We start from the raw sequence: 26,173 nt of genomic DNA, 5'->3' as shown, positions 1-26,173 counted from the left end.
AATGCCCAGCTTTCAGAGTCTGTGATGCACAATATCCAATAAATGTTATACTGTATAATGCTTTCTTTTCAACTCAATTATACTGTGGTAGCATGATGCATCTGTTATGGCTTTGCTGAATTGTATGTCCTAGGCTTTTTCTAAAAAATAAGTAGGTGAAAGGGATTTTTCAGGTTCTTTATTCCAGACCTGTCCTGCATTTCTAGCCAATCCAAAGAAAATTGGGTTTCATTAACCCTGCTTTCCATTTAGAATGTCAAAAGCTGTATTATAATTTTTACTCTTAATCATTTGGGATTAAGTATGCATATGACATTAAGTGTAGTATAATTCTACACATTCATCACCTTTTTCTTAAATGGTGGCAAAGGGAAGAAGAAAGGAGACAATGTTATGCACTAGAGTGATTAATAGTAGGTTTATTTTCAGAAAACCTGACACATGCTAGTATTAGTTTTGCTATATATTTCAAAAACTGTGAGCATATACACACACACTTAGGCCAAATGTTTTTGGGATAATATATCTATTTATTTATTTTTAAAAAACACCATTGGGGCAGAGTGAAATGTAGAAAAAAAAGAATAGTTTTTTTTTTCTTAGTAGGAATAAATTTTAGGTACTTTTATGGGAATGCTTAAAAAAAAAAACAACCCTGTTCTGCCACCTTAACAACAATGGAGCCACAGCTATCGGCACCCAGCAGGCTGCCATGTCTTCCTCTCCCATGCCCCACTAGAAATCATTCTACATTATGATGTAGCATCATTCTAAAGGCATTGTGAAGGTGAAAAGATGGGTCTCCCACAGGCCATTGTTGGAGCAATTCAGTTTAAGAAAGAAAAACAGCCAAACAGCTGCTTCCACAACTGCTTTTTTCTAGTAAGCCCTCAAGACAAAACTTTATAGTCAGTACCAATGGAAAATAACGCCTATTGAAATATATTTTTAGTACTTTGGCTAAGAAAGTTATAGCTAAAGAGCAAAACCTTAGGTTACAAACTTAGAGTAATTCGTTCTGGAGGTCCGTTCTTAAGCCAAAACTGTTCTTAACCTGAGGCACGCTTTTGCTAATGGGGCCTGCCGTGTCGCCAGTGCACGATTTCCGTTCTCATCCTGGGGAAAAGTTCTCAACCCAAGGTACTACTTCTGGGTTAGCAGAGTTTGTAACCCGATGCGTTTGCAACCCGAAGCGTTTGTAACCCGAGGTAACACTGTATTGTACAGTTGAGTTGTAGGAAGGCAAAACTCTGTTTTGAAAGACATAATGCTATGCATCTTCAGGGAGAAAAGGAGGAATTTAAATACTTCTGCCTACAAACCATGCTTTCTCCTCTGAATGCACCTACGCACAGGTAAAAATGTGGCATTTGACCACGTTCTCTTGGCTTGTTATTTTAATATTGTTCTCTTTATGGTTGTTTTATTACATGTTCTTAAATTTGATGCACATAGACCTGCCCACACATTCTCCATCACTCACAACATCCCATTTTGTTTTTCTTGTGAAATCTTCTGCGATGCAGGCAAGGTTCAGTTTAACATGCTAGCCGAGCTATCAGTGTTTTGTTTCTTTTTTACAGCTGCCAAAAAAGTCAGTCCTACTGTCTCTGTATTTTAGGGACATATATACCTTTGACTCACTGTGGGAGTGAGTGTAGGTATGTTTGAACATTTTTTAAAAAAATAATATTTATTAAGATTTCTTTTTTTATTATTAAAATAATTCAGCATTAATACACACATATTGCTAATATACAAGCATACTTTGAATGCATTTTCTCATATATTTTGAGAGGCTGGAGAAGCTTAGGGGCTTATTAAAGGTGATTATGATGAGAACAAACCCTGAGCAATTGTGAACAGTAGATATATACATGTTTCTGTGACCTAGAAACTGGAAAGGTTTGATTTCCTAGCCTCAACTTTTCTGCACTGATACCAGTTAACCCTTCCATGTGTTTCATCCTACATTTCATTCCATGTGTTTCATCCTACAAAGCTTTCTTCTCCTATTACTTATGTCATGTTGTTCCTTCCTTATAATTTACTTTAAAAAATATTTTAGGGTTGTCTACTAAACAAGAGACAAGAGGTGAAATTCAACATTGCTCCAAGACACGTGTTTTGTTTTTGCAAGCATTTCAGTTTGCTGGACCTAACAATGGCCTGCTCTTTCTCCATTCACTATTCTGGGGGTTCTCCTGAACCCTCCTCCCAGCCAGTTTTGGGACTCTTGAGTGTGTGCATATAGAAGAGATGGAGGAAATCCCATTGCAGTAGTGCTTGTGCAAGGCCTCTGCTGACAGGACTTGTGAGGTAAATCCTCCCCAAGACATATAGAAGCTCAGGAGAAACCTGAGAGTAGATGAGCAACACTTTTGTATTTGAGCTATAAAATGAAGGCAGTGCTCATCCTACATTGTTTGTTAAAGTGAAATAAATAACAACAAATAAATAATATGAGTATAATAAGTGTGTTTCACTGGTCATCATTCCTGTCAGTCACTAGTCATTGTGGCCTGGCTCTCATATATCTGTGGTGGCGGCCTTGATCTAAGATTGTATTCTAAGGAGATCTCAAAGCTCCTGAATAATTCAGAACCACAGTATGTGGTCGTACAACTAGTTTATCCCTCCTGACTGGCAGAGGAAAAAAGAGTTAACAAACTAGGTATTCTAATTCAGATCTTTCAGGTGTGGAGTCTGACTAGACCAGCTAACCAACTTATAGACTCCCCTTGAAGAAGGCAGAAGACTAGTTGCAAAAGCAATCACAATCCAAAGTACAATAAGTCATGCACTAGAATTTATGCAGTAGAAGCAGTGGGCTTTCTCCCCTATTCCCAGTAGCAACAGCTTATTACATTGTTTGGTTCAGAGTTTGGTTCTAAAGTTATCCAGTGTCTAAGAACACATGATCAGAATTAAGAAAACCTGGGAGACTGCTTGTTAAATAAACAGAGTTCTTCATATTGCCCTCTTTTCATTGTTTTGAATGAATGCATAGCTTTGCAAATAGTGCTACAAAGATTCATTTGAATAATGGGGTGTTGATGGAATAGCAATGAATTGTTGCAATAATTAAAAGGTAGAGGTGTTTGTTTGTTTTTTGTTTTGAGGTGCTTAACATTTGATAATCAAGCCAGTTGACTGATGCTTCTATTGTTTAAAAAATGAGTGCTATGCTTGTTATCATGATAGCACATTATAAAACCACTGAACATTTCTACCCAGCAGCCCTAATTTATCTAGGGACCCCCAGCCTAAGGAATCTTTCCCTAAGAACTCGAATCCTGTTTGACAATATATTTACTGTAAGCATAAATTCTACAGTCTGATGTCTAAACTTCTTGATTTCATAGCATGTGACAATATATATCTGTGGGACAATATCAAAATGTGGAAGACCTGAATTTGTTGTGACTGTATTTCTACCAGCAATTTTATTATCTGTTCAAAATCATGCCTGGAGAGTAAACAAAAAATCAGTAGACTTGGACTAGACTGTAAGCATGCAAATCTCTGTCTGCTTCAGAACTTAATTTACTTTGGGAAGATAAATATTCACCCAGCAATATTCATCTAAAGATAACAGTCTTTCTGTTGTTTTATATTTGATTCTGAAACTGTTTGCTACAACATGCATATTTTCAGAACGTACATATTAAGATGTGGAAATCCCTTCACAATGGTGGACTATTGACAACATAAAGACAGCAGTGAAGTTGTGGTGTGCAGGTGTTCCAACTGCACAAGCACCTATCATACTGGAATAATGATGCCCTGAAATAAGATATTTCCAAATACTGTTGCATTTATAATTAAGTGCTCTTCCTAAAATAAATCTAGTCTATGCATTAGCTTTGTTCATATTTCAGTAATAATGATGATGTTGTTGTTGTTGTTGTTGTTGATGATGATGATGATTATTATTATTATTATTATTATTTATTTATACCCTGCTCATCTGGCTGGGTTTCCCCAGCCACTCTGGGTGGCTTCCAACAAAATATTAAAATACAATAATCTGTCAAACATTAAAAGCTTCCCTAAACAGGGCTGCCTTCAGATGTCTTCTAAAATCTGGTAGTTGCTTTTCTCTTTGACATCTGGTGGGAGGGTGCCATTACCAAGAAGGCCCTCTGCCTGGTTTCCTGTAACTTGGCTTTTCGCAGCGAGGGAACTACCAGAAGGCACTTGGCACTGGACCTCAGTGTCTGGGCAGAATGGTGGGGGTGGAGATGCTCCTTCAGGTATACCGGACCGAGGCCATTTAGGGCTTTAAAGGTCAGCACCAACACTTTGAATTGTGCTCAGAAACATACTGGGAGCCAATGTAGGTCTTTTAAGACCGGAGTTATGTCATCTTGGTGGCCACTCCCAGTCACCAGTCTAGCTGCCGTGTTCTGGATTAGTTGTAGTCTCCAGGTCACCTTCAAAGGTAGCCCCACAAAGAGCACACATTTAGTACATTTATTCAAAGCGCATTATTAAAGTACAGATACTGGCATATAACTCAATAGGCTCTAAACTGATCTCACTTAATGGATCTACTCAGTAAGCCAAAGTGGTTTCCTCTACATGGACTACAACTCCCATTATCCCTGACCAATGGCCATATGGGCCTGATGGGAACAGCATCTGGACAACAACACCATTGGCTACCCCTTCCTGAAGGCATACAGTTTCATACAGCTTGGAAAAAGACTGCCACCTTTAAAAAAAAACCACCGTATTCTAGTTTCTGTGTCAAGTTACTAGTTTGACATTGCATTTGAACTATTGTACTGAACATCTAGTTTATGAGTGAAACACAAAAAAATCACATTAGCCTATTAAAGGCAACAATTACAAAGGGATGTAAATTGGAAATGCAGACTTATCGTCAACAAGCAGACTAATACCATCTTTGAATAATGCATCTTTCATTCACTCTTCCAGAAGATATAAGAGCACTATAGCCACTTGCCAAGTTTCATACTAATGTGCCACGGGGTGAATGGAGACCCTAAACTGTCACACCTTATTTAGATCATACATGTTGGAGAAAAGCTACTTCAGTTGCTTCACATATTAAATTACTATTACTTTACTCATATTTCTTTATGGACAGTCTACAAAGCCAAATAAATTATTAAAGAAGTGGTTTTTGAAGAGAAGATTATTTCCTTTTCTGCACAAAATACAGCCTAATATGATACTGTGCAAAGGTAACAGTCAAAAAGAAAAAGAAAGAAAGAATCAATTTATGTATCCAAGGATACAATTACATGCCAGAACATCCGGTTTCCCATTTATTTTGTGGGGGGCACTTTTGTATTTATATTACATTGTCACCTGCATAACTGCACAAACAAGAGGAAATGTCATACTTAAGAATCCTAGCATAGCCCTTATTTCAGTAATCAGTTATCACAAATTCTTAATTAACCCATAGCAAATTGTTGCTTACAGTAATTAAAATCTGTCCTTCTGACACATGCATTCATGCACTATTGTTTAGAGTTCAAAGTAGTTATTATTGAGTTGTATCAGCGTCATTAATTATCCTCTACTGTATTTGGCTTCATTCTGGTAAATCTTTGTTAATTGCTTTGATTGCAGTAGCATTTTCTTGCTTGACACACTGTGTATAAAATGTTAAGGGATTTATTTTTCCTAATAAGGTTGTGTTATGTGTAGTTTTCAGTTATTGTATTAAACATTTGTGCAAGCAAAGTGCACACACATAAATGTAACTTTAATATTAATCACTTTTAAATACTTCACCGACATGCTCCTTGAGCCATTCAGCTTCATTTAATTAAATTGCATTTGAAGTCCTTGCTACAAACTGTATGATGGTGTCTATCTAAAGCAATAATTCCATATTAAGTCTTAGCATATAACTGTGCTATTTGACAGGTATTTGCTCTTCTACACAAGTTCGTCTTAGATTATGTTGTGTGGATTTACCCCTTTGTGAACTGCAATCCTCAAAACATGCAGTCCTCAAATACATTGATACAACACAACCCCTGCAGGTACAGGTGGTGAACTGAATTGCACAACAGTGCAATTTGGTAAATGTCTTCTGAGAAGGCAGTCCCACTGATTTCAGTGGGGCTTATTGCTAGGGAAGTGTGTATTGGATTGAAGTCCTAGTTAAATTTGCACCATGGTGCTTTAGCTGTATTCCTGTCATGCTACCTCACCAAATATGGTCAGCAACCTGAAGTACTGACTTCATCTGCAACATCACATCACCACAGTGATGTTGCACCAGTAGAGCAGTGACTTAATCCTATCCAAAATGCTTACTAGCCTATGCAGCAGCCAATGGTATCACGAAGCTCAGCATTTCAGCTGCCTGGAGTAGGCTGATTTTAAAACATGTTCTGCAGAAACAGGTAGTTCTCTTAGTCATGATATATGAGGCAGTTAAGTTAGTTAAATGCAACTGCTACTGTTGTTTTGTGACAACTCAGGTTTCACTCTCATTACTGTTAATGTAAGGAAAAATGAACTGTCACTATTTATGCTTTCCCTGATCTACAACAAGATAGATGGCTTTATTTGCCTAGCTTCACACATGCCACACTACCACACCATCTGTTTGTTTTGTTAATGGCACTTTGTAAAGTCCTTGGAGTTCCTCATGGGTAAGTTCTAAATCTCTCTTCTTCAAAGTACTTGGGATGACTAGGAATGATTGTCAGTTTGGGTCTTAAGTTCATTTTCCAGTCTTAAGTTCATTTCCAAATACCATATGTTTGATAATTTGAAAGTCGATGTGAAATGTCATACAGTGGTACCTCTGGTTACGTACTTAATTTGTTCCAGAGGTCCGTTCTTAACCTGAAACTGTTCTTAACCTGAAGCACCACTTTAGCTAATGGGGCCTCCCGCTGCTGCTGCTGCGCCGCTGGAACACGATTTCTGTTCTCATTCTGAAGCAAAGTTCTTAACCCGAGGTAATATTTCTGGGTTAGCGGAGTCTGTAACCTGAAGCATATGTAACCTGAAACGCCTGTAACCCGAGGTACCACTGTACACATTTTCCTAGTATTGGCAGTCTTGTATGCTGTTTTTGCCTAGTGTATGCATTTTTGCAATCAGTTTTCTCCTAATAGCATGCATTTGTGTGTGTTATTTTCATGAATAGGTTTGTTTTTGTGCACATTTCACTAATGTATACACTTTCCTATGCGTTTTTAAGTTAAAGAACTGCATTGCAGTGCAAATTTTGAAGGAGAGTTGTGTTTCAGTTTGTGCATTGGCTTAGTAAGTGTGCCTTTGGTAGGGGCACATGAAACTGCGGACTGGACAAACTTCTCTCCCATTCCCAGTGATGACAATTGAACCCCCTCTGGCAGCATCTCATTGAACTCACTGAACTGCCCTCAACCAACAAAATAATCCCTTACTTCAGGTTACCTGTTTTACTGGCACTTTCGCCATTCTGGAAAAAATGAAAACAATAAGCTTGAAAATATTTATCTGCCTTGGTCACCTTAATCACCTCTTGCAGCCATCACATCCTTTCTGGCATTGGTCTGTGAGCTTTAACTGCCCCTGCTAGCAGAGACTGTCACGTTGTGTTTCGATCCCAAATTATCCCATTGGACTTCATGATCATGTGTCTGCTATTAACAGAACTTTCCCCCAGGAACAAGTTCAGCAACTAGGTTAAACTACATCAACGGTGCTTTCTCTGAAAGAAAAGGGTACCTTTAGTTGTGGCTGACAGGCAGCTTGACTAGCCATGCCTTATCTCTGACAGCCTTACATCCAGTTGATATTGTGAGGTCATCTGGCCACTGAGGGAAAGGCCAATTCTAATCTAGATTGGTGTCATGTGGAAGATGACATACTCGTATGCATGTCACAGGCAGCAGCTCTGGAGGCCTGTAAGGGGCAGGGGTGAGGACAACACACTCTGGGTTGTGAAACTTGCTGGCAACAAGTTTCACCCCGTACTGTATCTGATGGTTTCCACTAATTGATTTTTCTGCATGGATGGTTTCTTTTGTTGGGACTCTTTTCATCAGTCACATCCAGAAGTTACATCCAAGTTATTTCTGAACTCTCTTCTTATTTTTAACCATCTTGGGTTCCCTTGCCATTCCTACTGAAATGCAAAGGGTTGACCCTCTGAAAGTTCTTTAAGAGTTAGTACACAATTGGCCTGCACCTCTGTATAATCATTCTTATGACTCCTATGAGGCGGCAAAATGTTTGAAAATGTGGTCAATTGGCATAGATTAGGGAAGAGGAGTGAACTACCCCCATTTCCCAGAGAAGCCTTGTTGCTAGGCAAAAACTAGCAAAAAATTCCTTTTGATGATTCTGTCAAAGTTGAACCTTTCCAGAGCAAAAACTGCAATGGCAGAGAGTCCTGGTGTCTTTTATTATATTGGTGACATTATATCAGATTATTATTGAGAAGAGACTAGGCCAGAATTAACAAGGAACTGAATTATAGCTTTATAAATTAGAACAGAAGTAATTATACAGCTAGCTTCCTATTTCTGGTTGCAGTGCCACCTACTGCTGGAAGAGCAACTGATAGTTGCTGCTGTAGAGCAGCCCCTTAATTTGGCAGTTTTATCCCATTTTTAAAGTGTATGCTGGCACTATTGTGTTGTTTTTTTAAAAAAAGACATTGCTATTATAGCCTTATTATTTTCTGCCAAATATTATATGTTTTTGCAATGTAAAATTTAATAAAGTATTTAACACAGAATAAGTTCCTCGGTTTGCTGCAGATGGTATTCTCAAATCATTTGGTACTGAGAAAAACAGCAATATTCCTTGCATGGCAGTGCCAGCTTGAGCAGAATATTTCTTGCAATATTATAAGTACTATGAGTGTATACTCAACAGAAGATTTAGTACTACAGTAAAGCAATTAGGAGCTTTGAAACACAGCCTGCCTTGGTCCAAAGTAATTCAAAGGCTGCCCAATTCAGTTCAGGGTCCCAGGCCAAATCTGTTTCAGACAAAAGGCCCATTCACTATGGGAGAAGGCAATTACTATATAACTTTTTGCTTTTGCAAAAAATCAATGAAATTTGCAGGCACAGTAGCCCTTCAGAGTGTATTAAACCTACCAAATTACAAGCGAATACAACCAGGATCTTTTGTGTTGAGCACTTTTTTAAAAGTTTGATGATGACGACTTTCTTTTAAAAGGAAATATCTATAGATTTTTTAATTTCTAGCAGAATTAGATGAAATTTGCAAGCAGATTTGACCCTTTGGAAGAGATTGATCCTACTTAATTTTGAAGGATAACTGCTTTGGTTTTCCTGCAAGGGTAACCTTTACAGTTTTGGGATGGATAAAAATTATTAATTTAATCTCACCTAGTGTTTTGTAAGTAATTGTCCTGAAAATAGTGGGCATGAGAGGTAACAGTGAATTGTTTTATAAACCATTCACAATTAACACGAACTCTCACAACCTCCCCTGTCAAATGCATAAACCTTGGAGTTTGGAGTTTGGTACTGGGGGAAAATAAGATGCATCCCTAACTTCCCTATCAGCTACCTCTGGCTCCTCGGCTCCTCAGGAAGAATCATCTTATCATTAATATTCTAATGTTAAATATTTATATCCAGTTACAACATGTTCTTTTTCAGCGACTTATCCATCAAGGAACAGAGAGCCATAAGAAATTCTAATTTTCCTTTGAAAGCAACAGAGCAAACCATCTCCCATGTTTACCAGGTTTGGGTAGGAGGGACTTGGATTGGACAGAGGTGTTCCTCCACCCAGCTCTATTGGGCAAACTGGCCACCTGCTGCATGCTACTGGTTCAGAGCTTTCCATTCTGCCTGCTGGTGGTGGGTATGCTGCTGGTAATAGCCTGTAGAAAGCTCTAAAACAGGGTGTTCCAGAGGCTGGGAGGGTTGTGGCTAAGCCATCCTGGGAGCCATTAGATCCTGAGCTGATCCTACTATTGTCATGTTATGATATCAGACCTAATCTGTGCCTGATCACTATACCAGTTGCATGTTGGCACAGTGATCATCCTGGCCTTGTTTTCTGATCATCCATCATCACAGGAGGGCTGCAGATGCAGTAGTGGCCTCACCATTCCATAAAGAAGAAGAGTTTGGATTTGATATCCCGCTTCATCACTACCCTAAGGAGTTTCAAAGCGGCTAACATTCTCCTTTCCCTTCCTCCCACACAACAAACACTCTGTGAGGTGAGTGGGGCTGAGAGACTTCAGAGAAGTGTGACTGGCCCAAGGTCACCCAGCAGCTGAATGTGGAGCGGGGACGCAAACCCAGTTCCCCAGATTACGAGACTACCGCTCTTAACCACTACACCACACTGGCTCCCTTGCCAGTCAGCAGTGGGAAATTTTATTTTCCCCTAACAGGCAATGATAAGCATCTCTCTTACGTACTCAGAGAAGAGGGGAATGTGAGTTGCCGTATTACCCCGTGGATGTATCTGTAAGGTTTTGGGTTTTTTTTTCATAACCAAATATAACATTCTCAAAAGACACAGAAACTTCAGACCCAGTCCAGTGCACACATCAGCTTGACAACTTGGGAAAGCTTTGTGTAAAAAGATGTGGGCAGGGCATATTGATCTAGAAGAAAGTGAAGACTTTGTGCACAAATGTTTTGAATAATATACCCAGACAGTGCAAGAGTGGCCTTGGCAGCATTCAGCTACTACCTTTAAAAAGCTCATTCATATCAATAAATTACACTCTACATAAGCATGAGGCCATTTTCAGCATTAGTTCAATTCCCATTCTTACTTCCTTGAGTGCAAAAAAATTTCTCATGCCAAGAAATAAACAGCAGCACAGCACTGAAGTTACCTGTCTTGCTAAAGTTAATATTCATAAATATGATGCATCATTAATATAGATATTTCAGGAATATATCAGGTGTGAATCTGTACTTCTGAGGGGTCATCTACTTTTCTCTATCTGCATATTTGGCCTTTCATGAGTTACAACATGCATAACTGACATACAACACATTTTATACCCACAGTATCCAAGAAGCAGAGGGTAAAAGCAAGTCCTAGACCAGCAAACCAAAAGAGGGATAAATTAATGAGAAGTACACCTATCCATCAGACAAAGCACTATGAGAGAGACAGAAACAGAGATTGGTGCAGTATGCACCTATGTGGAAACCACATGAAGTCCTCCTCTCTAATCCCAAATATCTGTGGACTAACAGTGATTAGTAATGGAAAGGCATTCTCTCTATGAACAGATGCATTCTCTTCATAACTATTGCTCACATATGTATTATTGATAGTCAACATTCCAAGACATTCAAAGTATGTTCTTCTGGGGTGAGCCATGGTAAGTCCTAGCTCAGATTAAACTTGGGGGTGGGGCTACTTCCATGTTGTGAGATGGACTGTTATCATACCTAGTAGCAATAACATGTCCTAAAATTAGAATAATATATGAATAAGCAAAATGTTTGTATAAAACACACTATGTGAAACATGTCCTAATTACTTCAGAAATGCAATGCCATCTTGTCTTCAACATTAAATCTTGATTTAATGTCACTATAAAGCGCGGCCCACAAATAGCATCTAGGTGAGGCTCATCTAAAAATCAATGTAACTTCTAATTACTGTGGCAAAATGGACCCAGTCAAAAAGGAGGGGAGGAATGCTTCAAGTGATGGTGTCCCAGTAGACATAAATGTAATGTTAACCAGTACTCACATCTGAGAAATTAAAATATTGGCTGAAAGGATTGACAAACAATTGACAAACATACAAATACACCCTTGGAGTTCCATGAGTTAGACAAGTTATTCTAGAATTGGACAACATGTGAAAACGTGTGTGTGTGTGTGTGTGAGAGAGAGAGAGAGAGAGAGAGAGAGAGAGAGACCAGCATGAGTTACAGTTGCTGACAAGGATCACGCAGCAAGAGGGAAATGTGCTGCAAGCACCATGAATTGAAAGCACTGAAAATATAACTGGGATAGACTCCAATTCAGACACAGCCTAGAGGGACAGGGCTCAATGAACATGCACATGATCCTCTTGACCCTTGCTGTCACTGAATATGGTAAACAAACAAACAAACAAACAAACAGGCTATGGAGTTTGAGTGGCCTTTGTCATTTCACTGTTTACATGTACCATTTTAAAACTAGTTTTTACACATTCCCGAAAAGAGGGAAAAAAGAAAAAAAGAAAGATACTACAGCCTTTAACCTTGAGGTCATAGTTGATCCCACACATTTGGGTCATAGCTGAAACACCAAAAAACAAAACATATTTCCCCAGCTTTTAGCACTTGGTATCCAATGTATGTGATCCAAAGAAATATGGAGTCCAAAGAAGCTTCAGAATGCTTTTTCTTGAACTCTGAGCACTCCTGTGTCAGATGGAAAACATATTTTAAAATTCATGTGATTTTCAAAACAGTGTTTCAAAATTCAGGTGAGTTGTTTGCAACATGATTTGGGTGTCCACAAATAAGTAATAAAATTCGACTAATCTAGAGCAGGCATGTCCAACAGGTAGATCGCAATCTACTGGTAGAGCGTGGGGTGTTCCTTGTATATCCTGGTTGATCTCTGGCCCCTCAGTGACCTTTTTACAAAGAAAGCAAAAAACTTTGGCTTCCTAAAAGAAGCTCCATAATTTTGGTGAGATCACTGCCAGTCTTTTTACGACAATGGGTAGATCACTGCCAGTTTTTTTATACTGTGAGTAGATCACAGTTTATTGGGAGTTGGACGTCCCTGGTCTAGAGCAAGTATTTTAAGGAACTTTTTTGATTCTGGACTGTGTTATTTTCTTACAGTACAGTGGTACCTCGGGTTACAAACACTTTGGGTTACAAACACATTGGGTTACAAACACTGCTATCCCAAAAGTAGTACCTTGGGTTGAGAACTTTGCCCCAGGATAATGAAAATCATGTGGTGGTGGCGCGGAAGGCCCCATTAGTGAAAGTGCACCTCAGGTTACAAACAGTCCTCCAGAATGAATTAAGTTTGTAACCCGAGGTACCACTGCAATTGTCTTGTGCTTTAACCTCTTTCCTAAAACATTATGGATAAGTAAAAATGTACAAGTCGAAATTGAGAATTACAGACTAGGAAAGTGGTTATTCTGACTTGTGAAAAAGAAAATTAAAAAATTCCTTCCAGTAGCACCACACGAAAGCTCATACCAAGAACTAACTTAGTTGGTCTTTAAGGTGCTACTGGAAGGAATTTTTTTATTTTGTTTTGACTATGGCAGACCAACACGGCTACCTATCTGTGAAAAAGAAGTTCCTTATATATTCAAAATAGATACATTTGTCTTCAATTCCATACACTACACTTATGTTCAGCCCATACTACAATCCATGCAGGTTTAAACTACATTTTTCCAGCATCACAGTGTAGGACCTTCATATGTACAATGAATGCATCCCACAAATCATTCATACATGTATAGAATGATTTGGGTCCTTCTCACCAGCATACAATCACCTTCCTTGTACCACAGCTGTTCCCTGTGTCATTCTAGTTTCTGTGTACTGATGCAAACATAGTCCTGGTTCTGATCATGCTTTAGGTGAGTAGAAATGACCCCTGGGTTTACCTGCATGAAAATTGAAGCTTTCACTTTTTACTTAAGAACAAACTGCAGCTCCTTGTTTTGCATCAATTCAGGGAGTTATGGTTTGTTCTGAAAGAAGTTAGTTTAAGAAAATCAGATTAAATTGTGATTTGATATCCAAATTAGTTAACTAAGGGCTTATCCACACTTTGTTTCCCCGCCACTTTTCCCTGGGAAAACCCATGGATTAGTGTTGAATCAGAGCAAACGGCAATCTGGCTTTCTGTGGACTGCCATTGGTTCCAATTCATTGCTAAAGCAGGGGAAAGTGGGGGGCAAACGGTAGTGTGGAAAAGCCCTTATCCTAGCAAACATGGGACAAGTGAGAAAGCTCTCAGACCCATGCTTTCTAGGCACAGGACAAGTGGAACTGTGAACGAACCCCCTCTTTAGCTAGAACAAACCTCATTTTCTTGTATGTAACATGGAACTGAGGTTTGTTCTAATGTGAATGCAGAAACTTATACTTTGCTCCTCTCAAGTTCAAATGGAGAGCATGTGAGCTTGACATTCACCATGGTTTGTTCACAATCATTTATTAGGTGGTTTAGAAGTATCATCTGAACTGGGCCATAGTCCCGGCCTACTCTAATTTTTCATCACATCCTGCAGTGTTTCTTCGTGTTCCCAAAATATACACTCCGATCCATTGTTCTAGATTTCCCCAACCACAATACTAAACCACTGCTATTAAGCACTAATCACTATGGCAAACTTTACTGAAATAGGTTCAGCTCAGACCTGAAAGAGAGCCTCTAATTATATGATAAACGCCCTTATTATATCCAAATCAGGAATTTTATATTACTTAGGACTTGTTTGATTTTTTTCCAGTGGTAAAAAATGCTGCGCAGATCATCAGACACTATTACTAGCCAGTATTTCATTTGTAGAAATCTAGGCACAAAGTGGCATTGATTGTATTTTTTCCCTAGTCTGGAAAAGAATTGATTATCACTGACCTCATCTACTTGTGTCTAGGACATTGTACCATGAGCCTTTCCCACAACTTCATTATATGGTTCATTAACTTAACACCTTTATAATTTCCACATTCCTTGGTGTCTACTTTGTCTTGAAAAACCGGTGCTAAATTATTAGCTCCCTGTGCTTTAAACATCCCCACCCATTAAAAGTTGAATTCAGGAGTTTCACTCGTCCCCAACCACATCCTTTCTAGTCCCTGCTGTGTGTGCTGCTCCATGCATAGAAATCTCCCTAGTACTGCTCCCTCCCATCCATAGCCCTCCTGCACACAGATATATGCATTTGTATCAGGGTTACGTAATGCTGTTGAGTGCCTTCAGAGATTTACTGGGGATTCCATTCTGCCCCAGGGATTGTTCTCTCTTTGGTGCTACTTCCGTCTCATGCATTACAGCAGCAAGCCATTATTATTTCTAATTTAGATGATACTCCCCAGATAATGCATTGAATTGAGAAAGTCATGAAAATATTTTTCCTTATCAGTTTTAATGAACACTTTTATTACTATACTTAATAATTTCCACTTTATTCAAAAATTGAATTATTTTATTTTAATTTTGCCAGGTTTCCCTTTTTTCTCTTCACTTGTTACCTGCTCTTTTATTTAGCATATAGTAACTTATTTGAGGAGCTTCCTCTAATATCAGCCCCTGCCACTTTAATATTTTCTCTTTTGTTTTGTTTTTCCCCACCTGTAAGACCTACAGGTCTTATCTATACTACTAGTATGATCTGATTTTGCACTGAACAAGAATTGAAATTCCACAGATTCTTCACTCAATAAAATTTGCAATAATCACATATGTTGAGGTTTTGAATACATTAGAATTAGAACAACACAAACTTACTGAAGAGAGATGGGAGGGGAACTAGGAGAACTATGGGGCCATGTGCAAGAACAGGAAATGTTCCTAACACAAATCACAGATCACTGTATGTCTTACTCATACAACATCTATTTCTGAGACAGTTTCAGACATTCACCCTAATGCAAAGTATCATGTACACTCATATGCATACATGATTTTCTTGTGAGCACAAGAAAATTATTCATTCATACACAAACTACAAACACATTATTTTCTGCTCATGGGAATAAAGGAGAATGGGATGGAGAGAGAGAGAGAAGGAGAAGATAAAGGGACAGAGGAAAAGGATGGAGTGCCTTCTTTGCCAGCTGCTGCTGTTGAAAAAGGGAGCAACAATGTCAGGAGGAATTGCTGATGCACTAGCAGAAGCAGCCAGGAAGGGGTTGAGGAGCTCCTAGGAACTTGGAAGGGAAGGAGTCAGATTATGTGGCATTCTCAGTGATGCCCAAGTACCAATTCAGCTTGAATTGGGGCAAGGGATTAATCAAGTTATTTTTGTGTCCTCACCCTGTCCCAAAAATGACTTGCTCTACCAAACACAGTTCAAAATGGAATGAAAGGATTCCCGAACCATGATTGGTCTGTGCTTTAATTCATCATGCCCATATACAGAAACAAAATGAACAACCCATTCCCCTACTTTAGAAATACATGATAAATTTGAATCCATGAGTGGCCAAATTAACAGTGAACTCTTGGTTTGTTTCCAGATTCAATTCAAGGTGCTAGTGCTAATTTTTAAAGACCTAAAAGCTTGTGACTGGGTTACTTAAGATTTACCTTCATATGTCCCGCTGCACATGCTCTGTCATCATCTGTTGCCCTGCTCTAAATCTCTCACACCCTGAGGCACAGCTTCCAGTGACGAGGGCAAGGTTAGTAGTTCCTGTCCTCTGGAACACCTTACTAAGTGAGATGCGCCAAGCCCCATCACTGCACTATTTTTAGCTAGTTGGTAAAAAATGTGGCTGCTTATAGATGCATGTGGCTGATTGTTTAATCTCTGATGTTTTGGTTCTGGTGGTTGTTTTGAAATTATTTATTGTGGTTTAGATTTGATATACAGTGGACGCTCGGGTTGTGAACATGATCCATGTGGGCTGCACGTTCGTAACCCGCAGCATTCACAACCCACAGCGGCGCGTCTGCACATGTGTGGGTTGCGATTCAGCACTTCTGCACATGCGCAAAGTGCGATTTAGCACTTCTGTGCATGTGCAACCGCCAAAACCTAGAAGTAACCTGTTCTGGTACTTCCAGGTTTTGGCAGGTCCGTAACCCAAAAAAACGCAACCTGAAGAGTCTGTAACCCAAGGTATGACTGTATATTGATATTTTCATTTTATAATGTAATGTTGCAATAGGAATATATTTTAATATGGTTGTTGCATTTGAATTCATTAGGTTCCTTGAATTTCTTTTGAAAATTGGGCAAGGTATACACTTTAAAATAAATAATTAACATTATTTACACTCGAGTGAGTGGCAGGCTTGGCCATCATAGCCCCTGTATGTACTAAATTACGCTAGTCTGGCTATGGAGTTGTTGTTGTTGTTGTATAGAAGCCACTTTGAGAAAGTATGTATGTATAAGTTAAGTGAGTAACTTTCAGTCTCAGCTGGGCTTTGTAATGTTCTCTCCACTATTCACACCCTGCCCCCCCCCCCGCCAGCTATACTATGCAGCTATACTGGACTAATTTCAGATGCAGATTTTTGCAGATATATTTTGAGGAAGCCATTCCCCACTCCAAATAACAGAAAGAAGAGGGGGAAATCTCTACTTCAGAGCTAGGCTGGGTAGCTAGAGCTTTCTATAGTGTGGTAGTAAAATATATATTTGTTCACCCAAAGAGAAGGACAAGAACAAAAGGAAAGTCAGTGGCAGACCTCGGCATCTCAAATTTCAGTGGTGCCCTGTGCAACACCAAAATCCGGTGCCCCCTCACCTCCCGTTCAACATCATAGTTGTGGTGCTTGCTACACCGACCCAGAAGCTCTGCATGTGGTGCGACCAAATTGGCTGTGCGCCCCTAGATCTGCCTTTGAGGAAGTGCAGGAAAGCAAATTTTAGCTAACAGGAAAAACCAGACAGCCTCATAAGGTGATGAAGTCTTCATCACTGGAATTATTTAAGCAGAGACTGGATAAACATTTGTTAGGGATGCAGTGGTTGCATCCTGCATTGCACAGGGGGGGGGGTTAATTAGATGACCTCCTAAGTCCCTTCCAACTCTGTGTTTCTATGAATTTATTTATTTTTACATTTGGTGGGAAAAGAAGCCAGATTAGGTAAAAATCAGAGAAAGAAATACACATCTCTCTACCTTCCCACAAGATAGGAAGATGCCTCCACCTGCCTGCACCATTTGAATACTTCCAAATGACATCATTGCTCATGTTGTGCTTCCCAGAACCTTCATTGAAATAACTGCTTCTTCCGGCACTTGCTGAAAGCACATTTATGGGGTAGATTCTCATTTCCAGTAAGTCTGTTATAGCACACACAAGATGTGAGTTAAGAGTGCTGCATGTACATACACATACCATCAATACAACATGCATATATTTGTCAAAATATCCATAGCTTTATACTGAGAAATTCAATAGGAAGGGGACGATAAAAGATAAGAATAAACAATAAAATCCCATAAGGTGATAAGACTTTGACTCCTGGCTGAAGCAAAACAACTATCTGGCTGTATCAAGTATTCAGACTATAGCAGGAACATGAACTCCCTGATCACCTCCAATACCTGTTTCAACTTTTCGTTTGTGCATTCTATGCCAGAGTTCAGCATTGACATTTGTAGAAATGAGAGGCAGAACACAAAGAAGGCAGTTTTAATTATTATTCATAAATCAAGTGTCATCAGTGGCAGGCATCACTTTCCACGCACCCTAGTAAAATGTTCATTTTAATCATTATAAGTAGCTTTTTCACAGCATCACCCTGTGCATGCAACATTAAAACCCCCATTAATTCCCAATCAGTATGTTTTAATTAAAAATAATAATACATAACTGTTTTCAACAATAGCATTTATATTTGTAAAGAAAATTTGAACTTAGCTGTATTACCAAGAATAAATGGGTTCCAACAATTCAGTGGCTTAACAAATGTCACAATTATAAGTGAATTACATATTTTATCGTGAGATTATATGAGAGGGCAAATATACCAAAGAACCAGCAATTTACATCTCTAGGGAAGAAAGAGGGAAAAAGTGGGGAAGGGGAACATGATATATCCTCTCTACTTCTGTCCTCCCTCCCCAGCCATCATTCTGTCTCTCCTTGCAACCATTTCAACAGATGTCTCCTGCAGTTGCAGCTAGGGATGTCAGAAAAAGTCTTCACATTTTTGCACAAATTCCATATGTTTCAGCATTTCAAAGTGTATCCTGGAACTAAAGCTCCTCCTTGTCTTATATACCCCATTAGCCTTTGAATGAATTTGGTGTGGTGTAGGTTATGTGGGCATTGTTGTTTCCAAAAAATATTTCTTACCTTTAGTAACTGTGGCAACAAGTCACTCTTTAGTTATGCAACAGTATGTCCAAAAAGGGGGAAATGTCCTAGGCTATTGACTTTACAAAAGAAATTGGTTTGACTAAGATTAATATAGGCACTGCTTGGACATGATTCCTTAGGTAATGAAAGTGTAATGAAGATGTCTAACCATAAATATGAACAGTGCAAAACATGCAGTTCACTGCACAAGGACAGGGGAGGATAGACTTTTGCATGCAACAGGGGACAACGAGAAAGATTCAGTCTACGCACAGGATGGTGGGATAGGGATTCACACATGCCTACTGATAGCCATTGAGGTGTCTTGCTAGAGGAAATCATCAGCCACCCCTGCAGGGCAATCAATACAGGAGAGGAAAAACTGCAGTTTGTTGTTAACTGTCATGAGGTGGCAGGGTGTGTCTCAGTCAGCACTGTGGAAGCACATGGTTGCTGTCCGACTAGCACCACCACCAATTGGAAGCCAATTCTAACACTAGGAACTATTAGTCACTCAGCAACCATGCATTCACATGGTTCTGGATTCCTGATAGTTACTAGTAAGAATGAGCTTTGCTGCGCTGGATGATTGCTACTGGGTGCCAGCCAGAGACCCACCTCACTGGCCAGTGCTGCTCTCTTGTTCTGTTAGTGCAAAGTACTTTTCACCATATCCTGTGCAACTTCCAAAGTTCCAAGTACATTAAGATGATAGGATAGAAGACCAGTGCTACTGCTGGGAAATATCAATGCTTGTCTCCTGAATTCTTGCTGATATTCATCCTTTTCCACTTTCTCTAAATGACCCACAGCACCTCCAGCGCTACTGCTAAGGCCAGGAAATGTTAGCAGGGAAAACACAGAAATGAGAAGTGACAAAACTGTTACTTTACTAGGCTTTGCTTGACTGTTAACTGCACCAAGTGTGGTCAGAAATAGAGCCAATATAACAACATCATCAACAACAAATGCTAGAATAATTTGTCTGCACATGTAATAATACATATTAAATATATCACATAAAACAAATTTCAGCCTAGATTTCCAATGTATCTACATGATTCTTAATAATATTTTTATTAATGATTCTCATGTGCTTTACCAAACGGGGTCTAATATAGTATTATGTTTAATTTATATACCTTTTGGTCCAAAATATCCTGCAACATGGAATGGATATATATATATATGAAATTTTGAAATGATGAGGAATGCCTACTTTTGAACCCCAAGCTTTGCCATATATCTGCTTTTCGTGTATTTTTAAAAAACAACTATTAATGCCTATCTTTGGTGAAAAAATGATAAACAATGTACATATCAAAATTATAAAGTGTGTAAATGTGTGATTTTTAAAAAATAGTGTTGATTCTCATGGTGGGGAAAGTAATAAGCCCTCATTTTTAAAATAAAAGCAGATATTCTGATAAGAATGAGGAGGCAATGCTAAAGTGTCTCAAAGGCTGCATGTAGTTTCCAATTCTAGCATTCAACAATGATGCCATCTTCTCAATATCATACAACAGTAGTGGGGAACCTTCAGCCCATGGGTCAAATGAGACTCACCAGCTTTGGGAGGTCATTTTGGCTAACCCCATCTACATTTGCTAGGGCTGACATCATATATGAGATCAGATATGGCACATATTGAAATTTCAGTCCATGGCCAAAGGAATAAAAGTGCACACTTTCCCCACCCCCCTTGGAGCTAAATGTCAGTGCTTTTAAGATTTTGGTATCTTTTCCTGACACCCTGCTCAGTGGCAGGAAAATTTTAAAAAGTGCTGGCCTTTGACTTCAGGGGAAGAAGGGGTGTGAGCATAGCTAGAAAATGCTGATGATTCTTTTTGTGTGTGTCCCTAAATTGAATTCAGAGTGGAGATGCAAAAGAACATGTTTTCTCTGCAGTTAAAACCTTCCTTTGCAGGTGTGGTTTGATTTGAAGAAGTGGCTACAAAGAAAGATTGTTCCTTTGCAACCACTTCTTGAACTCAAGATATGCCTGCAAAGAAAAAAAGGAAGAATCAGGAGCACTCCCGATTATTTCCTTTGAAGTCATGGTGGTGCCAGGTGATTTACAGTTGGCTGGCCCCACCCACCTGTCAAAGTGGCCCACAAGGGTGGGGGAGTTCTGAATCCACTCCACTGGCTGAATCCAGTTCCCCTCCCCTGCTGTACAACCTTAGCTAGGGAGCACCCTTAGTTTAACAAATCCTCACCTGGAAGTCCTGACGGTGTCCTAAACAGTGAGCTGCTTTGTGCTCACCCAGGTCACAATGCCCCTCTCTTTCTTCCAGGTCATGACACAACATTTTGAAATCATTTATCTGGATTACAGTCCAAATAACTAAAGTATGTGAGCAATAGGGTGTGGCCAGTTTAATAAAAAGATCTTTGACTAAAATAGAAGTAATGGAGATAAAGGTGGATGTCATTTTGGAATGAAGAAGTTCCATATTATGTTACAGCAGAATTTTAGAAATATTCTCTTCCTTCAGAAACATTATAAGAAAATATCCATGAACACAAAGATTTATTGAAATATACCTTTAGTCACAAAGCCAGAATCTCCAATATTATCATCAACTGTAAGCTATATCATATGTTACTTTTTATATAGTTCTATATACAAGTTCAGATATACTTTAAAAAACAAATATCAACTATCAGTTAAAATTCACTGCAGCCATTCCACCTCAATTTTTAAATAAATCACTAAAAACACTTGCTGTCGGAATTAAGTAAGACCACCAACCAAGATCTCCAGGAACAAAGTGACTATAAAAAGGTAAAGGTACCCCTGCCCGTACGGGCCAGTCTTGACAGACTCTGGGGTTGTGCGCACATCTCACTTAAGAGGCCAGGGGCCAGCGCTGTCCGGAGACACTTCCGGGTCACGTGGCCAGCGTGACGAAGCTGCTCTGGCCAGAGCCAGAGCCAGAGCCAGAGCCGCACACGGAAACGCCGTTTACCTTCCCGCTGGTAAGCGGTCCCTATTTATCTACTTGCACCCGGAGGTGCTTTCGAACTGCTAGGTTGGCAGGCACTGGGACCGAGCAGCGGGAGCGCACCCCGCCGCAGGGATTCGAACCGCCGACCTTTCAATCGGCAAGCCCTAGGCGCTGAGGCTTTAACCCACAGCGCCACCTGCGTCCCCTCAAAGTGACTATAGTCCTCTATTTTTAAGTGTTCTAACACTTTTTTACACATTGATTCAATCAGGCAGCTATGTACTCACCTGCAGTGTCCTTCATAGCTACTAAGAAAGGAAACCCACTGATCCTAGTCAGTCCCATAATAAAATCTGCAGTCATTTCAGCTGGATCACAATTTCAAGCTTAACCAAGGTTCTTGAATTCTACTTTGATCAAGTAGACATACATACATACATACACACACACACACACACACACACACCCCTGAAGTTACATGGAGCCTTTTAAAAAGTACAGTAGTTTAATGCAGAGGTTAAATTAACATTTCTCTAAATTTGTCCAAATACTTTATTACACTTTAAAGTGAATGCTAATTTATTATTACTATTAATTCCATTTGTTGGTCTCAAAGTGACTTAACAGGGTGCACATACGAACACTTTTATTTTTTGTGGAGAACCAAAGTCTGCTGACAAACTCATCTTACAATAGAGCCGGGTCCACCTTTACTCAGAAGTGAGTGCTAAGTAAATGTGCAGCCTTCAACACCTATTCAGGATTTTGAAACTACAGTCCTTTACAATGCTCCTCTTCTCTAAACTTCTTGCATATACCTTTTCATAAGGTGACTTTATGGCACCAAAGCCATAGGACCCTTAAACAACTAACCATGCGCTTGTTCCCCATGTTGCTTTTTAACAAGTAACAGCCTCAGAAATAACGCCTTGTGTCTGAAGCTGCGACTGGAATTTGCGTGTGCTCCTTTTTAAGCAGACACATGGATTATCCTAGTGATATGGTATTTCCGCTTCAGAATTTGGAATGACCCCACCCATTATTACCCGCCAAGCGCATCTCTGCTTTTAAAGCTCAGGAGACAAGCAGGGAAACAGGCGAGGTCTCAGCATCACGCAGCCCAACAGTGCAAAAACAAACGAGTCTCCTAAGGGGCGTGGATGCCATCTCTCCATTGTGTGCCTATTCAGCCGCTCCTGAAAAGCCCTAAGTGGCAGCACGGGCAAGCACACGCAAGGAATCGGTGCCTTGACGGGTCAGTTAATTCAAGCCCGGGAGTTGACACACAGAGAGTTCAAGGCGCACGACACGAGACCGTTGCCCTTGGGGTGGGCAGACTGTGCTGGGCCCCCACCCCGCCTCCCCAAGAGTTAAGGCAACCGGGCCTCGGCGTCAGACCCGGCTAGGCAAGTCGCCGGCTCGGAGCCTCTTAGGACACTTTCCCAGGCGACCGAGGCCCGGCTGCGCGCCTTCCTTAGCGCAGCGTGGCTGGAGGGAGTTCAGGGAAGGTGAGCGTGGTGAGCGCGCGTGCCTTACCTCCAGATCTGCCCCAGCTGCAGGAGGTGGATGAGCGACTGCATGAGCCAGATGCAGAAGGCGCAGGAGGCGGACCGGCTCTTGGGGGGCCGGATGCCGCCGCCGCCGCCCGCCCCTGCCGCTCCTCCGGCGGCGGCGTTGGTGCTGCTGCTGCTGTTGGTGCTGTTGGTGGCGTTGCCCTTGCTGGCGTTGGACGCCTGCCTCTGCGGCGTGCCGGGCCGGGCGCCGGCCTCCATGTCCCCCGCGGCGGAAGCGCTGCTCACCAGCAGCTTGCTCTCGCCGTGGCCGCCGGCCGACGAGGAGCCGGGCGCTGCCGCCGCCGCCGCCGCCGCCCCGTCCTCGCTGCTGAAGTCGTGCACGAACCAGCGGAAGCTGAAGACCTGCACCGAGAGCGAGCCCAGCAGCACGAAGAAGAGCGTCAGCCCAAACCACCAGCGCTGGCCGCGCAGGTAGTAGTCGACCGCCAGCCAGAGGTCCGTGCCCACGTCCGCGAAGTACACGGCCACGGCCGCCAGGATCCAGAGCCCGTCCCACAGCGTGTAGCGCCGCTGCTCCCGGCCCAGCCGCAGGCACAGCGAGGACGAGCCGCCGCCCGAGCCTCGCGAGCCCCCGGCCGCCCGGCCGCCGCCGCCGCCGCCGCTACAGCAGCAGCGGCAGCCGCCGGATGAGCAGCAGCCGCCGCCGCCGCCGCCGCCAGGCGCCTCGTCGTCTTCGGCGCCGCCGGGCCCCGCCGCCGAGGGCAAGCCCGAGGCCAGCGCCTGCACCGAGCCCGAGTGCTCCGAGTTCTGCAGCGGCGTGAACGCCACCTCGCTGCCCTTCTTCATCTTCAGCCGCCCCCCGTCGGACTTCGCGGCCATGATGCGGCTGGAAGGCTACGGCAGGAGCGGCGGCGGCGGCGGCGGCAGGGAGAGGGACCCCGTCCGGGAGCCCCTTGGAGTCCGCCCCCTCCCTCCCCCGCCGCTGCTGCTGCCGCGGACAAGCCGCTCGCTCGGCGGCTCTTCTCGGGGCGCTGACGGGGCTGGGCCAGCGGCGCCTGCGGGCGCTGCTGGAGCGCCGCCTGCCTGCGGGGAGACCCGCTCACCCGCCCAGCCCCAGGCGCGAGCAGCCCGGGGAGCGGTCCCCGAAGCAGACCATCCTTTCCTCGGCCTGGCCCGCCCCGCCGCTTTGCCGCCGCCGCCGCTGCCGCCGCCACCCAGCTGACTGACGCCGGGAAAGAGGATGACCTCATCCCTCTCCCCCCTCCCCAATACACACACGCGCGCGCGAGCGCATACACACACACAGAGCAGCCGTGGCGCCCAGGAGGGAGGGAGGGAGGCGATGGCACTGGGGAGGGGACGCTGTGGAGCAAGCAGCCGATGCAACAGGATGAGGGGATTTGAGGGGAGAAAGAATGAATCGCCTAGACGAGGCGCGCTGAGGGGTGGTCTGCAGAAAACGTTCCGGGAAGGACGGGCGGGAGAGGCGTCCGCCTTCCTTTGCAGAGCGGAGGGGAAAGGGGGGCTACTTGTATTCAGGGGACACGGGGAGGGCTACCAAGATTGCCCTCTAAGCGGGGCGGGGGATTTTATTTGACGGGAACACACCTGTGGGGGGTATTTCGGCGGGTGGGAAATATATAAATATGTATATACGTGAGGGGAGAGGTAGAGACTGGAGTTCCACCACAGACTTGCTGCCGCTGCCCGCTTAGGCTGTTTAGTGCCACGCCGCTGTGGCCCTGAGCCTGTTTCGAGGCTGCAAGCTGGGCGCGCGCGAGGAGACAGCCGCGGGGCTGCAGCTGAGATGATGGGGCCGCGTGGGAGAAGTTGCAGGTGCCCATCCGCGCAGAAGCGCGTGCTTGCCGCGAGTGGTCTAGTTGCCCTTCCGGACGCCAGTCAAGCGGAGCAGGTGCTCGCGGGGCGGGCGGGGAGGTGGGGGAAGCTGGTTTCCCGCCTTCTCGGTACGGGCGAGTGAGCGGAGCCGCGCAGGCGGCTGCCTCATTAGAAGTGCTTTGTTACCTCAGGCCGCGTGGCGACGAAGAGGAGGGGAGTCTTCCGCAGCGGGTGGCGCACGGGGGTAGGAGGGAGGGGACCGGGAGGCGGCTCGCGTGCGACGGCCATGCCCGAGGAGGGACCTGCTCCTGTTACACGGATGCATTATGTATGTGTGCCACGAGGGAGGGAGGAGGGGCGGACGCGGGAAAGCCTTTCTTGGCCGCGCGCCAGCTCCACGCTGGTGGGGACGCGGGCGATGAGTGACGGGGGGGGGGGGGCGTCGCGCCGCTGGAATCAAACGGCTGAAGCAGCAGTCGCGGGAGCAGAGCGAGTGAGTTTTCGTGGCGCTGCCTTCGCACAAGAGGCGTCCTTATCCCCCTCTTCCACAAAGCCAAGTGAGCAATCCCCGCCTGAGGCCATTTGCTGGGGATTGGAGACAGGCACATTAGCATGAGGATGTCGGTTAGGACGAGCCAGACCAACAGCGCAGCTGACAAGAAGAAAGGCTACGGAGGATTAGCGCCTCCTTGGCGAGGCGCGTCGCTCGTGGGCAGGCAGGCGAAGCGCGAAAGGACAGAGTCGCCCACCTGGCAGAAAGAGCCCATTGTCTCTTAGAGACGTCTTAACTTGGACCGGTGCAAGAGACGGGGGAGCTCCGTTCGCCACACAGGGAAAACCCAGCGCCCGGGTATCGCGTCGTTTTAAGGCTCATTGCACTCCTCACATCTTAGGC

General features: G+C 42.8%; 1 protein-coding gene across 1 annotated transcript in view; it reads right to left on the bottom strand.

Moving 5' to 3' along the window:
• Positions 1-25,693, bottom strand: part of XKR4 (XK related 4) — a 137,638-nt gene extending 111,945 nt beyond the window's left edge. The window contains exon 1 of the mRNA XM_079983351.1: positions 23,465-25,693. Coding sequence (XP_079839477.1) covers positions 23,465-24,321 — 857 coding nt within the window. The 5' untranslated portion in view covers positions 24,322-25,693. The remainder of the gene's footprint in view (positions 1-23,464) is intronic.
• Positions 25,694-26,173: the final 480 nt, after the last annotated feature.

This window comes from Podarcis cretensis (assembly GCF_951804945.1).
Source record: "Podarcis cretensis genome assembly, chromosome: 7".
NCBI lineage: Eukaryota > Metazoa > Chordata > Lepidosauria > Squamata > Lacertidae > Podarcis > Podarcis cretensis.
Note: the sequence above shows the minus strand (reverse complement) of the source record. Positions and strands in the feature narration are given on the sequence as shown.